Here is a 15,713-nt window from a genome sequence, read left to right as displayed (position 1 = left end):
CTATGACACCTAGAAACACCAAATTTAATAGGTAGATGATCCCCCTGGAATTCTCGCCCCTGTGCAAATTTGGTTGCTCTAGGTCAATAATTAGGGGCTGGGGGGTGTAAAAATGAATGTATGAATGTAAAAATTTCGTTAAAAACAGGTCAAAAGTTTTTCGCTTATAACTTTTGACATAATTAAGATAGAGCACAAAGAAAAGCACCCGTGAATTCAGCACGTCAAGGCACTTCGAATGATGTACTTTTTTGCTTGCTTAAGTGTACTTTAAGTGTACATCTTAAGTACCACTCAAGTCTTAAGAATGGTCGAAATGCTTAACCCTCGCCCTGGCAGGGGGGACGATGCGACCCCCTAAGGTTTTTCGAAGATAGCGTAAAAACGGCAGAGCGCAGCGCCGCCTAATTTGGCTTAGTCCATATGGCAGCTTTTTTACATATAGTCTGAAAATTTCAGGTGCAAGTGACCTTGGGTCAGGTCACCAGGTCAGAAAAACCGGTACAAGGTCATGGGCAAATTTCAACTTTCTTTACGCACCTGTCTAACTCACAGATTTGGACTGATTTCATTCAAACTTTCAGGATGTGCTAAGTTCACCGAGTTGTATAACATATAGTTCGTTTTTTATGTTACTGACCTGAGGTCAGTTAGAGGTCATTACGTCGTAATGCCCGCGCCCCACTGGGGTCTGCGTTTAACGTACCCTCCTGGGGGGGGGGCTCTTCATAGCCCCCCTCCTAACTCCGAAACTGCTAAGCTGATCGTCAAAATTCAAACGGCTTCTGAGAGCCCCGGAAAAACTGTCCAGCGAAACCTAGTTTCATTGACCTCGAGGTCACCGATGACGTCACAGGTCAGGTCAAAGTAAAAATTATTAGCATTTTGGCTTGTTCACATTTGGGCTCTGGCCGCCTTCTTACAAGTCCGATAACCCGCGCGGGGCTGGGGTCTACAGCCGAACGCGCGGGGCTGGGGGGGTGTAAATTTTACCCCCCTGTTATCTCCCGAACTAATGGTCCGATTGGAAAAATTCAAACGCCAATCGAAAGATCTCATCACGAACAACTAAAAACATGTACTTAATTTAAAGTTTGAGGTCAAGGTCAAGGTCAGGTCAAGGGTACAAATTGCAAGTTCCTACAGTATCGGCCTTGCACCGTAGTTGCCGAAGAATGGAGTCATGGATTGAGACTGATTGCCCAAAACGTGTTCTTAGGCTACCAAGACAATATTCGTTGCATACAATATCATTCAGAGGTCAAGGTCAAGGTCAGGTCAGGTCAGGTCACCAAAAACAAAATATAGAAAAGGGCATGTGCGACACATGTTTTATGGGTCATTTTACTCATAGAATTCAATAGGCACACTCAATAAGTGATATGGACCACCTCTGGATGAATTTCAGGTCGAGGTCAGGTCAAGGTCAGGTCAAGTGAGGTCAAATTTCGAAGTTGGTTGTTAAGGCCTAAAAAGGTGTCTATCTGATGCAATTTTTCATGGCGAATCGAAAGGTGCTATTTTTGTTTCCGTACCAGGTCTAGAACTTTAAAAAAAAAATCATTTTTTTTTTCTTCAAAATTTGTATGTGTCCTGACGTCATACATTTTTGAATAACTCCCACATTTTCGAACCGATTCTTCTAAAAATTGCTATGTAGGTGCACATCGACCACTTCTCTGACATATATTCCGTTTTTTTCGATACACTCAAAATTTTGGATTTTATAATTATTTTCCAAAAAAAGTCAGTTTTTTGGAAAAATTTGGGCCAAAATCCAAAATTTTCAAAAAACCAAGATAGCCATTTGATAGACAAAAAAGAGTTACGTATAACCTTTTTGTTACGTCTTGATTCCTTTAAAAATGAAAATGTTAGCGGCGTTTGAAATTTTGCCGTTTTTGAGGCGAAAATGGCGAACATGACGTCACTAAAACGTCAATTTCTCAAAAATTTTCCGACGGATTTCGCTCAAATTTTCAGGGAATGTGTAAAATTGATTTAAAAAAAGATACTGCAAGCTTGGCGGCGCTACGCGCCGCCGTTTGTGAGATATGCAAAAAATTCGCGAGGGGGGGTAAAATTTACCCCACCCCCCAGCCCCGCGCGGGATAAGACTCATTTTTGGTTTACACACTCGTGAACAAATGCTTCAGATACCCTGAGCGTACCAAACTTGTACTTTGATTTTCAGGTCAGGGTCAGGTCATCACAGGTCACGGAAATATTATCCCGGCACCGCCTGGGCTATTTCCGTACCCACATCAGCCTGGGGGGGTCGGATCCGACCCCCCCTATTATCTCGAGAACCAATGGTCGTATCGAGCCCCGCGAGGCGGCGTTCGAAAGGTCTCTACGAGACCTTCCCAAAGCACTCTTAAGATTTCAAGATTGAGGTCAACTTTCGGGTCAAGGTCAGGTCAAAGGTCAAATTCAGGGGTTTTGCATGATTAGGCTTACGGACAGCGGAATCGACAGCTGCTGCTCGAAACTCACCACAAATGACCTCAAAGACCTAGTCAAGGTACCATGTGCGTATAGGGGTCATACTAAGTACGGGTCAAGGTCAGGTCAGGTCACGAAAGGTCACGGTTTTCACTTTCTGCTACATGGGCGTGCGACACATGTTTTATGGCTTATTTTTCACGCCAAATCCGATGGTAATGGTTATATGTGACCCCAAGTCACTGTGCTGGTGATAAGTGTGCATTGAAAGCATAAAAAATCGTTTATACTAAACGAGGGCTGAGAAAAAAGGTCAATTTTTCAACTTTTTATTTTTGACATAAAAATGCACTTTTCTAGACGAGCTTTGTCCCAGGAATCTAGTGGTGCCATTTGTTTTCACATGCAATGTTCAGAAGTGCCTCTAATTCGCGAAAATGCTTATGACGTCACCATGCCCTATGCATGTTGGAGCTATTTTTTACAATTTGGGGGTCAAAAATCAAGATAGAAAGTTGAAATTTGGGACATCTAATGTTCTAATAGAGCTCTATAACATATATTCCGGTTTTTTGGAAATTCTCAAAATTTTGGATTTTATTAGCTGTTTTCCAAAAAATATAGTTTTTTGAATTTTTAGGGGTGAAAAACGCATTTTATGGAAAATCCGAGATAGCCATTTTAAAGAACTCGTTAAGCTGCGTCTTTTCATGTCCTTAATTTGCAATTTGCTTAAAGCCTCGATTTTTGGCGATTTTTTAAACATTTACCATTTTTTGACTGAAAACGCCATGTAGTTACATCACTAAAATCGATATATCTCAAATATTTTTGAAAAATTTTCTTAAAAATTGCACAGGAGACGTCAAATCGATGGGGGAGAAGGTATGCGTAGTTTCAAGTTGATAGCGCAAGCGGTTCATGAGTTATTCAAGAAAAACGGAGGGGGGGGGGGTCGGATCCGACCCCCCCCCAGGCGGTCGCGGGTTATGTCATGCGTCGGTCACGTGACACATGTTATATGGTCCTTTTAGGCCATAGATTTCGAAGTTGATGTCGTTTGTGTCATTCGGGGTCATTTTAAGTTGAATTTAGCTTAGGTCAGGTCACTTTCACGTCAAAAAAGGTCAAATTTTGAAGTTAAAATTTTTCAACAAAAAAGGTGTCTGCGAAAAACTAAAATCACATTTCGGGGTCGTTGAACTGACCTCTGACCTCAGTTCACCAAAAATAGTTTTTTATATGTTTCTCTAGGTCAAACGCTACACAACCGTGCTCGTAATTTGTCTTTATCTCTAATGCTCTATTTTTAGCAGCTATTTGAAGTTCGCGTCTGTGACGCCGAAGTTTGCCGTGCAGCGGTCTAGAAATATCGACCCTGTGACGTCATCAAGGAGGCTAGGTCCAAATTGTATTATTTCAAAAGATGTCAAATTGATGGGAGAAAAGGTATCGAATGTTTCGCTCTCCTATCCCTAAGCGTTCGGGAGCTATCGCAAATGCTTGCTGGGGGGGGGGGGGCGAAAAACGCCCCCGTGGCCGCGAGGGTTAAATGCGGATCAGGCCCGTGTACCCAAGGTAGGGGTGCTGGCTAGTGGCTAGCATAGCGGTAACCGAGCGAACACTTATCAGCTACTGCCATCTCCTGGTTAGGAGCCGGCCAAGGAAAACGCTGCCAGAGGTCAGCTTTGATCCAAGGAGCTCCCACACCACTAATGCGAATGCACTTGCCAACTGCGCCAGAAGGGTGGTCCGCCTCCCCCCCGAATCTTTAGAAGTAACGAACGAATTTACAAAACTGTTCGATAGCCCTGTAAAAGCTTTAGTGAGAATAATAATTTCATTAACCTTGGGGTCACTGATGACGCCACAGATCAGGTCAAAGCTGTCATTTTTCACCTTTTACGGGCCTTCGGGAATGCGTTATACCTAACATGGAGTAAAAGGCACGTTACCAAAAATCATCGATAGAGCGCCGGTTGCCTAATACATATGTTGCCTAAGGAGGTCACTGATGCCAGGTCAGGTCACAGAGCTCTCAGGTCACTAAGGGTCAAAATATGAGCCGAGCTGATTTCAGAATAAGTACGGCGGCAGTGAGACAATCAGCGTCCGGCGGCGTCGTTGGACGGTGGAGCATTGGACGCCGATTGTATCCGTTATATCCGTGTGTACACGAGGGTTCACCGGAGCACGACCTGCTGTCACCCGGACACCAGACAGCTGGGCGAGGGGGCGCACCCCCCCCCCCCCCCCCCCGTTCCACCTGGTGGACACCGCGTGTCCCGCTCCGTGTCCACGTCCGCCAGAGCGGGGCCGTGTCCGTGTCCACGTCCGCCAGAGCCGGGGCCGTGTCCGTGCACCGGCAGCCGGATATCAGACGGATATCAGATTGATATCAGACGGATATTAGACTCCTATCCACTCCTAGCCACCCCTATCCGACATAGCCACCGAGCCACCCGCCCCTGAATCTGGCTGCTGAGTCTGTGGCTGTGGACTGGACCACATTCATTGATTTTGTTTATGTTACCAGCCTGTGGTGGTGCCTCGAGTTAAGCATCAGCTTTTGCACCACCACCTGGACTATACTCTCATTTCCATCTTATGGTTAAAGGGACCCTCCCACCTTAACATTAGATTTGAGTTGAGATAGCCAAAATGGGGTCCCTGACTCACAATTACCGGTTTCGGCACTCACAACATCGAGAAATGCCTTAAATCGGAAATATTGAATTTCAAAATTGCAGCATTTTGATTCAGAGGGGCTAATGCATAGGAATACCCCTCTGAATGTGTGACGTCAGCGCAGATATCTAACGATCTTTAAATGTTTGACTAAAACGTTTTGTAGCACGCGGTGGTATATGCTGCTTTGCGCGCAACAAATGCCGCGCACTTTCAAAAAAAGTCGCTAGGAACAGCGGAGATCCCAAAAAGTAAACAATCGTAAAAGTCTAATATCTTGAAAACCAGTGAATATTTTTTCGATGAAATTTGGTAGATATTCGTTTTCGCTCTTTTTGAACCGAGCGACATCACTTTCATGCCAATTCATTAACTTTTTTGAAGGTGTGAGGGTCCCTTTAACAAACGTGTGTTGTTGTTGTTGTTGTTGTTGTTGTTGTTGTTGTTGTTGTTGTTGTTGTTGTTGTTGTTGTTGTTGTTGTTGTTGTTGTTGTTGACTGCACCCGTCCCCGACCGCGGCTACTGAGTACTGAGTCACCCCTTCCCTCCTCGGATACTGAGTCTGGAGTAACCTCTCCCCGACTACTGCAAGTAGGTACTGGGTCACCCGTCCCCGGCTACTGAGCACTGAGTCACCCCTCCCCGACTACTGAGTCACCCGTCCCTCCCCGGCTACTGAGCAGGTACTGAGCCGTCCCTCCCCGGCTACTGAGCAGGTACTGAGCCGTCCCTCCCCGGCTACTGAGCAGGTACTGAGCCGCCCCTCCCCGGCTACTGAGCAGGTACTGAGCCGCCCCTCCCCGGCTACTGAGCAGGTACTGAGCCGCCCCTCCGCCGTCCCCGTGTCGCTGCGCGCCGCCGCCGTCCGACAGGCTATTGTTTCCGACCGGTTAGCGTCACCGGTCCGGGCGCTGACCGTCACTACGAGGGAGATCTACATATGACATTTAAAAACTCAGCTCCTGCCTCTTCTTAGCATCGCCCTTCAGCCTCGAAATCATATAGCATTAACCACCTACCATCAGTTGTCTAGCCGCAATCCTAGCCACCTACCACCTTATCACCTTAGCCCTTACCACCTAGCCGTTACCGTCTACCTGTGCCACTTACCGCCTAACCATTACCATCTACCGGTGTCGCTTACCACCTACACCGGACAACTGCTGCTGCCACTCCGGTGCCGCGTTCAGTGCAGCCCTCAGCCCTCAATCCTCAGTCCTCAATCCTCAGCCCTCAATCCTCAGCCCTCAATCCTTAGCCCTCAGCCCTCAGCCGTCAGCCGTCAGCCGTCAGTTCTCAGCCCTCAGCCGTCAGCCGTCAGCCGTCAGCCGTCAGTTCTCAGCCCTCAGCCGTCAGCCGTCAGCCGTCAGTTCTCAGCCCTCAGTCCTCAGCCCTCGGCCCTCGGCCCTCAGCAGCCTGCAGCAGCCCGCAGCCGGCTGACACAGGGCACACGACAGCTCCCCTGCTCCCGCCCGTGACTATATCCCCTGCTCCCGCCCGTGACTGCCGCCTGCTCCCGCCCGTGACTGCCGCCTGCTCCCGCCCGTGACTGTCCCCTGCTCCCGCCCGTGACTGTCCCCTGCTCCCGCCCGTGACTGTCCCCTGCTCCCGCCCGTGACTGTCCTCTGCTCCTGCCCGTGACTGCCGCCTGCTCCTGCCCGTGACTGTCCCCTGCTCCCGCCCGTGACTGTCCCCTGCTCCCGCCCGTGACTGTCCCCTGCTCCCGCCCGTGACTGCCGCCTGCTTCCGCCCGTAACTGTTCCTGCCTGGTGGACGATTGCCACGTAAACTAAAAATTGAGGACATAATAGAACACTTGAAAATACCATAACAACAATTCACACCAACTTAGTCCATTGAGCAGTTTTAGGAGAATTGAGAAACACAACATGATATCCGAACAAGCTCTTCTGTTTCATGGACTGATTCTCTACTGCTGAAAGGACAGCTCATAACATGAACAGAGCACAGCTAGGTACAATTGTAAGGATACAATGGTTTCTAATTTCGCCGAACTGGCCGTGCAAAGTGCATAGCTGTCGCATCCGTTGGCGTGCCTATGTACACTTGTCGGTGGTTTCTGAGAAGCACCCAGCTCACCGCAGCTGTCCTGCTACCTACCACTACCTATCACTAACGCTAACCGCCAACCGTGTAGCCAGGTGCTTTCTAAAAGTGACGAGTGGCCCTAAAGCATTATTGGGCAGCTAGCATTTAGACCATTGTCTTGATAATATTATATGTATATCTCTTTAACCCGGCCGGGCCCGGGGGGTAATCCCAACCACCGCAGCCCGGGGGGGCGTTTTTCGCCCCCCCCTGTCTAACTCCGTAAATAAGGGAGCTACGGAAACAAAAGCGATACCAAACGAAAGGTCCTTACGAGACGATTCTGAAGCACCTAAAATTTTTGACCTCAGGTCAATTTTCAAGGTCAGAGGTCAAGGTCAAAGGCAAAAACCGGCACATGTGTAGTGATCTCAAAGTAAGCCTTCTAGAAGACGGCAGGCGGCATCAAACCGGCAAAATTGGGTGTCAAACGAAAGAAGAGAATCTGAGGATTCTGAAAATTTGCTCAAAGTGAAAGGTCAAGGTCAAGGTCACGCTCAAAATTGACCTCAAACTTGGCACTTTTTCGCACATCTTGCGTGCTAACTTCCAAGATGTTTTGAAATGTTTTGAGGCTTATCAGTTCCCTATTTGTGGTTCATCTTACGATGCAAGGCTGCTCAAAGGTCAAGGTCACTGAAGAGTATCCCTGCTAGAGGCTATTTCACTAATTCAAGTTAGAAATAATAATTAAGACAATTTTGCCATCCGGAAGCTCTAAATGAAGGCTTAGAGGAAAATAGATGCCAGATTCGTGACCAGCGGGTACAAATCCATCATAAACGACCTTTCATGTGTCAAGGTCAACCAGAGGTCATTCGAGGTCACATGAGGTCAACATAAAACTTGACCTTTTCCGAACAAAATATATATCATTCGACGCGGCTTGACAAGGCGAATGCGATGGTACCACTGCCGTAGCTCTAGGACCATTTTTGTCGAAGTTATTTGCGAAAAACTAAAACCACATTTCGGGGTCGTTGACCTGACCTCTGGCCTCAGGTCACCAAAACTATTTTTCTATTTTTCTCTAGTTCAAACGCTACACAACCGTGCTCGTAATTTGTCTTTATCTCTAAAACTCTATTTTTAGCAGCTATTTGAAGTTTGCGTCTGTGACGCCGAAGTTTGCCGTGCAGGGGTCTAGAAAAATGGACCTTGTGACGTCATCGGGGGCTAGGTCCAAATTTTGTACTTCAGAAGATGTCAAATTGATGGGAGAAAAGGTACTGAAAGTTTCGCTTTCCTATCCCTAAGCGTTCGGGAGCTATCTTAAATATTCGCCAGGGGGGGCGAAAAACGCCCCCCCCCCGGGCCCGCGAGGGTTAAAAGAAATGATACCTACTGCACACACAGAACATAAAAACAAAGCTAAAGGCACACACCATCGGCGCAAAATACTGAGTTAGGTGAAGTACGTAAAGTTTAAGTAGTTATGGGTAGTAAAGTTTAAGTATAAAGCCAACGGCCGCATGTTGGCTTTACCCTCGCATGTGTAGGGGGGGGGGTCGGATGGACCCCCCCCATGGTTTTTCGCGAATAACTCGCGTAAAAAGCGGCCGATCGCGACGAAACTTTCAGTACCCTCGCATTGATCAATTTTACACCTACCCTGTAAATTTCATGACCCTGACCCAAATGACCTTTGACCTGTGACCTCTTTTCCGAGACCATGTTTGGCCGGAATCGCGATTTCGCGTATGTCGGCTCGCACTAGCCGCGTGTTTGCAAGCATTTTGTGGTTTCAAACGTTCAAACATGTGATTTGATGTTACTCCCGTGTGTGTCAAGGTCACCCGAAGGTCAGGTCAGGTCATTGACCTTTGGTGACCTCGGGTGACCTCGGGTCACTTTTTCGAGTTTTACATGTTTCTAGGCTAGTTTTTGGAGCTGAATTCGAATTTAGCAACCATTTGAACATTTACTAAGTAGTTTTGGTGACTTCGTAACATGTTACGAAGCTGTCAGAGGCGGTTGACACGTACTACGATTACCCGTCACCACGCCTACTGGTTGACCTGACCTGACCTGACCCGACCTGTTCTAAATGCTTCAAGACATCATCTGTGATCAAAACTAACACGATATTCGTGATCAGCACCCCGAAAAACCCCTTAGCAGCCACACTTTACGACTTTCTAACAGGTGCCGATTTTCCCGACTTTGGGTCATTGACCTGACCTGGAAGGTCAACCAATGACCTAGGACCTTAAAATTGGGTATCATCGGCTTCCTCTCGTCACGGACAACACGCTCGTTTTTTCCGCGAAGCTCTAGCTCGATCAGGGGCCAAACGGCAAGGGGGGGGGGGTCCAACCGACCCCCCCCCCCCTACACATTAGAAGCTGGCAAACACCGCACACATGCGAGGGTTATGGGAATCGACTGCAGGAATCAACTAGCGTATCAATGTTTTACCATGTATAGTGTGACGATGTAGGGTGATAAGGTGCGATGATCTGAGACATCAGCATTCAGCAGCAAAATGACCGGTTCGGTGTTAAATGCGGCAAAAGTGAGTTTCCGTGTACCGTTGTAAGGAAGCATTGAAATATCTGATCAGCTTTGAAATCTACGCCTGCCTGTGTCCGTGTCACGTACAATGCACATTGTTGGCACGTTTGTATCTGCGCTGTGCGCGGCCAGTGCGTCCACTTCCTCGTGGTGTGTGACAGAGAGACCTTGGTGAACTGGAGCCGGTATTTAAGGGAGCGGGCCCCGAACGCAGCGAGACAGTGTGACGCGGTGGGACGGACGCAGAGTGGGACCCTCCCCGAGCCGACACCGGCGCCAGAATGACTCCTCTGGTGAGTACGGCCGCGGCCAGTGTCTGCCGTCAACCAATGGTGACGTAATTCAGGGCAAATGAAATCGTCATCGCTTCTACATGTTACTCATATTTGGACGGGAAAGCTGCTCTCTAGCATCATTATCAAGGTGATTATGTAAGAGAGCAATTAGAGATAGTAAAAAATAATAGAAGTTTCCGCTCAAAGTGATGATTCATTGTGCATATTTTCCGGTGAACTGTAGCCAGAATCCGTGTAATATGACACAGTTACATGTATAGCGGTGGTCTGTCCTATAACTCTCGACCACCTTTGACGCCCTGTGTTGCCCTGTTCCAGGCCCTCCTCTGTCTCCTCCTGACCCTGGGCTCGGGGACGGCCCGTCCGGACGGACGACTGCTGTATGCCGCCACCTCCGGCCCCGCGGCAGCTGCCCCCTCTCTGGAGCAGGCAGCAGACACCGCGGGCCCCTCCGCCGCGGGAGCTGCCCCCTCTCTGGAGCAGACGGCAGACACCGCCGGCCCCTCCGCCGCGGGAGCTGCCCCCTCTCTGGAGCAGGCGGCAGACGCCGCCGGCTCCTCCGCCGCGCGCGGGGCACACACCGACACCGGTCTGACACCGGACGGAGGTCGGCCGGCAGCGGCGTCAGAGTCGCCGGCGGGTGACGCAGACGACGACGGAGGGTCGGCTGCCCCGCGGCAGGGTCAGGACTCGGGCGAGCTCGGCGCTGACGCGTCCAGCGCTGACAGCGGTGAGGACGGCAGTGCGGACCTGCTGAGCGGCGGGGGAGCGGCCGCCGCAGCGAGCCAGGGTGACTTGGTGGACGACATGGGCCAACAGGAGGACGGTGGAGTGGAGGGTGAGCAAATGGACGATAGCGAAGGTGACGGTGCTGACGGAGGTGACGACTATGACGCTGGTGGTGACGAAGGCCACAAGGCCGGCAGTGAAAACGATGCTGATGATGGTGATGACGATGACGACGACGATGGCAATGATGCTGCCGATGATGATCAAGACGACGATGATGAGTATGATGAAGATGATGATTCTGAGGATTATGATGAAGAGGAGGAAGATGAGGATGAGGGTGATGATGAAGATGATGAGGATGAAGAGCAGGAGGAGGATGAGGAGGATTATGAGGATAAGGATGAGGATGATGAGGATGATGAGGATAATGAGGATGATGAGGATGAGGATTATGAGGATGAGGATGAGGATGAGGAGGAGGAGGATAATGAGGAGGAGGAGGAGGAAGAAGATGGCGATGAGGAGGATGATGAGGATGAGGATGATGAAGATGATGAGGAAGATGATGAGGGCGGTGAGGACGATGAGGATGAGGATGATGACAATGAGTTTGATGAGGATGATGATAATGGTGATGACATTGCAAAAACTGAAGATGATAAAGACTCCGTTAACGACGACAACAAAATCGAGGATGATCACAAGGACGATGGACAAGAAACCGTCGATGGCGATCAGCTGAAAAGTGAACTCGAGGAGGGTGGACACGGGGACGACCAGGACGGGCTGGCGTCAAGTGCAGAGGGAGCCGCCTCTGCTGAAGCCACCGAGGGAGCGCAGCCGGCGGCCCCGGAGAGCGGCTCTGCGCCGTCTCAGCCGCCCTCTGATGATGCTGCTGATGCTGCTGCTGCTGCTGATGCTGCTGCTGTTGCTGCTGCTGAGGTGACAGACGGCGAGAGTGGTGTCGCCAGTGACGCCAGTGATAGTGATCAGGACACCAACAGTGACTCGCGATGAATTTTACCAGTACCAAGCTGTTCTATCGTCTGTTTTTCTTTCTGAGGCTATTTTTTTATACATACTCTTCTGAAGGCTGGGTATACTACAGGCTATTTTGATGTGTTCTATTGTCTACATTTGCATGTTTTGTTTGCTCTATTTAATACACGTACCAGGGTACCTATTATAACACAGTTATCCAAGGCTTCGTCCTCTTCTCACAACACCAATAACCCGCGCCCCGTAGGGGGGCCGAAACGCCCCCCCCTGTCCTTTTCGGTCGATATCTCCTAAACGGCTGGAGATATCGCCACCAAACTTTCAGGACCCCTCCGGGCATCAATTTTACACATTGTGACCAAAAATTTTTCCAGAGGCTGTGATAGGTTGGCCACAAATGACGTCAGAGTGACGTCATGTTCTGTCATTTTCGACCGAAAAAGACCTTCGCGAGAAGACCTGTCAGGCCTACAGCTTTGAAGATACAGAAAAATGATCAAGACATAAAAGGTGTAAAATTGACAGGGCTACAAAACTGCTATCTCGGATTTTTGAATTTTTTGAGTTTTGATCCCCAAAAATTAAAAAAAAGCATTTTTTGGATATATTAGCCAAAAAATCCAAAACGTTTTTTGAGTTTCGAAAAAACCGGAATATATGTGATAGTACCTACCGTCTTCTATCTACATACCAAATTTCAGATCGATACCTCGTTTTTTGGCCAAGTTATAGCGAAAAACTGTTCAAAAATGATGACGTCAAATTTTCAAACTCCATTTTTGGCAATTCTAGACATCGTAGTCCGTAGAGCAAAACAAAGACCACCATTAGACTCCCCGTGACGAGCTGCATCGAATCGATACCCATTTTATGCAAAAATATCAACTTTGAAATTTGACCTAATTTGACCTGACCTTGACCTGACCTTCACCAAAACGTGACCAAGGCTGGCCCCAAAGGCTGCCTAACCCACATAATCGCATTTGTCATGTAAAATGGACCATAAAACATGCATCACACGACACATTCATATTGTGTTTGTGACCCCCGGTGACCTGACCTCGCTGTGACCTGACCTGGTATCAGTGACCTCAGATAGCAAAGTATGTGTTTGACGAACAATATACCATCGATGGTTTTCAATAAATTACCAATTTACTCGATTTCACAGCACATTTCTTGAATTGCCTGTGAACGGTGAAAACCTGACCTTTGACCTGACCTGTGACGTCATCGGTTTGACCTAGGTCAATGAAATTTGGTCACAAGGTAGTTCCCGGGTAGGGCTATCAAACGCCGTTTGAATTTTGAAAATCGGCCGGTAACTTTCCGAGATCTTAGGGGGGGGCCGAAACGCCCCCCCCCCCTACGGGTGGTAGGGTCCGCCGGTAGCCCTACGGGGCGCGGGATAAGCTTTCCGCTTATCACAGATGCTTTTGCAGCTAAAACAGATACTAATTGCCTGATCAAATTGCTGTATTCTTATGCTGCATTAAATGCTTACCTACTTATGCCTATGTATAGACCGTTTTCACGACGAGTTATCTGGCGAGTGGCGAATGAACTAAACTTGACCAAATCTGCACCAAATCTCATTTACAGCAAATATTGCCATATCGTGAATTTATTTCAGCGTTTTAATCGCAATTTTTATCTTCTGAGTCTGATAATTAGAAAAATCATGTTTATAAGCAACTAGTGGAACCTAGCTGATAATAACAAGAAACACAATGGGCCTAATTTGACCAAAATATGCACCAAAACTGCACCAAATGTGAGCCAAATATGTACCAGATAGCTGTCGTGAAAACGGCTTTAGTTAGGTACCTACTACGTACATGATTGTTTTTGGATATTTAATAGTTGCACGTCTTAAACTGTACCGATTTTTCGTCTTCTTTTTTAGTTTGAACATTTGAACAGACGGTTTACAGGATCATATTGCATGTATGTATTATGTATGATGTGTGTATGTATGCATGCACCTATTAAGGACCAAGAGCGATCCACACATACGAAGAGACAGCACTTGGAGATGACTAGAGTTGTCACAATACCCAATCGGGAAAATTATGTCGCACATGGGAGAGGGCGATGAGCAGGCCCATATACCTGCGGCTGAGCTCAGTCAGATACATGGGCTGGCTTCCAAGGTCGGGCTCTTCTTTCACAGTCCCACTGCGCATCGCACGTATTGTATGGCGCCGTGCTTACGTTAGCGTTATACGTCAACATGCGCTAGCGGCCTCTGTCGGCGGCCTCCGGACGCCGCGGGCTGGTGGCGCTGCGTGCATGGCATGCGCCATGCATGCGCAGTGCATATATTGCATAGGCACACCCGCAACGAACAGATGACAAACACTCAGATTGCTGAACCCTCGCCCGGTGTGGGTATCAGCCAACTTGAAGCCGAACAAAGCAACCTCTATAAGTTCGTGCAAATATGTGAAAGGTCATGTTTTGATCAGGTCAATGCTGAGGTCAGTAGAGTTCATCAAAAGCGGAATTTTCAGGTCAATTTTCCCCGTTTTGACATTTTCGTAGACCGGAGCATAGTGGTGAGTCAGCTACAGCATCGCAGAACAGCGCTTTCGACAGCTTTTTCAAAACTCGTTTGTAAACATGCCTTCGAATTTGATCTCACGTCACATGCAATGGTTTGAAAAAAAGACTAAAATCGATAGAGCTAGTCATCCATATTCAATTTTCTTAGTTTTTAACCTCTGGATGATAAGCTACCTATAGGAATAAATGGGTTGCAAAGTATTTTAGACGCATAGTTACTAAGTGGCCTGGTGACCTGACCTCAGAATTTAGATGTTTTGGGGTCAACATTTTTGCACACGGCAACATTTTTTTTGCATTTTTTTGCACAACTTGAAATATAATAGGTAAGCTATGCTAAGCCAACCGCAATTTGCTCCACAGCTAAACCCGTAAAAATTGACGAGTGAGGCCAACCTCCCCCTCCCCCATCCCTTTCCAACAAGGTGAAGGCTGAGCACCTATGCAATATGGAGGACAAGTTAATGAGCACCGTAAGGCGAGTTTATTTGATACATACACGCGTTGGAGTGAACAAGGTGGTACAAGTGCCCAGTTTTGATGGGCACACTCAACTCTCGGATTGAAACCCACCCTTGGTGGGTTTCACCCACACTTGGTGAAACTGGGCCCAGAATAGCGCAATCAGACGGTCAGTGTCGGGGCCTGCGCAAACTCTGATTAGCACCGACTCAGGCTCCGTCAAACCGTACGTCCAAACATTCTGCAGCTCCATACAAGGTGCGCTTTTTAGAGCGCGTATAAAATTGTGATGATCATTTTGCGCCCATAAAAACCAAGCCTTTTCGCAATAGTTGTTTATTTTTTCACCCACGCCGTGCTGATGGTCTGAATTTTCCGTGTTGTGTCAGAGAGGGGGGGGTCACGTCCCCCCGTCTTACTCAGCTCATGGCCCACGTAGCGACACGCGATAAGCGGCATTCGAAAGAGCGTCAAAAATAATGACGAATATGCTACAGTATTTTTTTAGTTCAGATCAAAGGTCAGGTCACCAGAGGTCATCAAAGGCCAAATTTTGTCTATTTCAACAGCTTTCGAAACACACAACGCATAACTCGGAAACCAATAGAGCTACAGCACATAAGAAAAGCGCGTTCGATAGTTTTTTTTTTCACCGGCCTTTCTGATTCCTGTTTTCAGATTTTAACGGTTTAGGCTTCAGAGGGCAAAAACTGTAAAAATAGCCGTTCTTACGAAAAATGATTTTCGGTATAGATAGCTTTTTACTTAATCAGGCCACGACCTTACTTTTGCCAGTATCGTGTTCCTCTCGTCAAAACGCGTCGAATAAACTATCCCTCGCCGGACCTATTGGTTTTCTACATACGCGCCGGCCGAGGGGGGGGGGGGGCGGGTACGACCCCC

At 48.0% G+C, this 15,713-nt stretch overlaps 2 protein-coding genes across 2 annotated transcripts; both read left to right on the top strand.

Annotated features, from left to right (window-relative positions):
* Window positions 1-9,927: 9,927 nt before the first annotated feature.
* On the top strand, window positions 9,928-11,198 carry LOC122374023 (nucleolin-like; the record flags this gene model as incomplete). Its single annotated transcript, XM_043352529.1, has 2 exons — window positions 9,928-10,049; window positions 10,371-11,198. Coding segments are annotated over exons 1-2 (840 nt in total), but the record flags the coding sequence as incomplete, so codon positions are not given.
* A 72-nt stretch (window positions 11,199-11,270) lies between these two features.
* Window positions 11,271-11,967, top strand: LOC122374022 (nucleolin-like; the record flags this gene model as incomplete). The annotated part of the gene is made up of 1 exon (XM_043352528.1): window positions 11,271-11,967. A coding segment is annotated over one exon (531 nt), but the record flags the coding sequence as incomplete, so codon positions are not given.
* Window positions 11,968-15,713: the final 3,746 nt, after the last annotated feature.

This window comes from Amphibalanus amphitrite, unplaced genomic scaffold, assembly GCF_019059575.1.
Source record: "Amphibalanus amphitrite isolate SeventyFive unplaced genomic scaffold, NRLGWU_Aamphi_draft 001588F_arrow, whole genome shotgun sequence".
In the NCBI taxonomy this organism is placed as follows: domain Eukaryota; kingdom Metazoa; phylum Arthropoda; class Thecostraca; order Balanomorpha; family Balanidae; genus Amphibalanus; species Amphibalanus amphitrite.
This window is presented reverse-complemented; position numbering and strand designations above follow the sequence as displayed.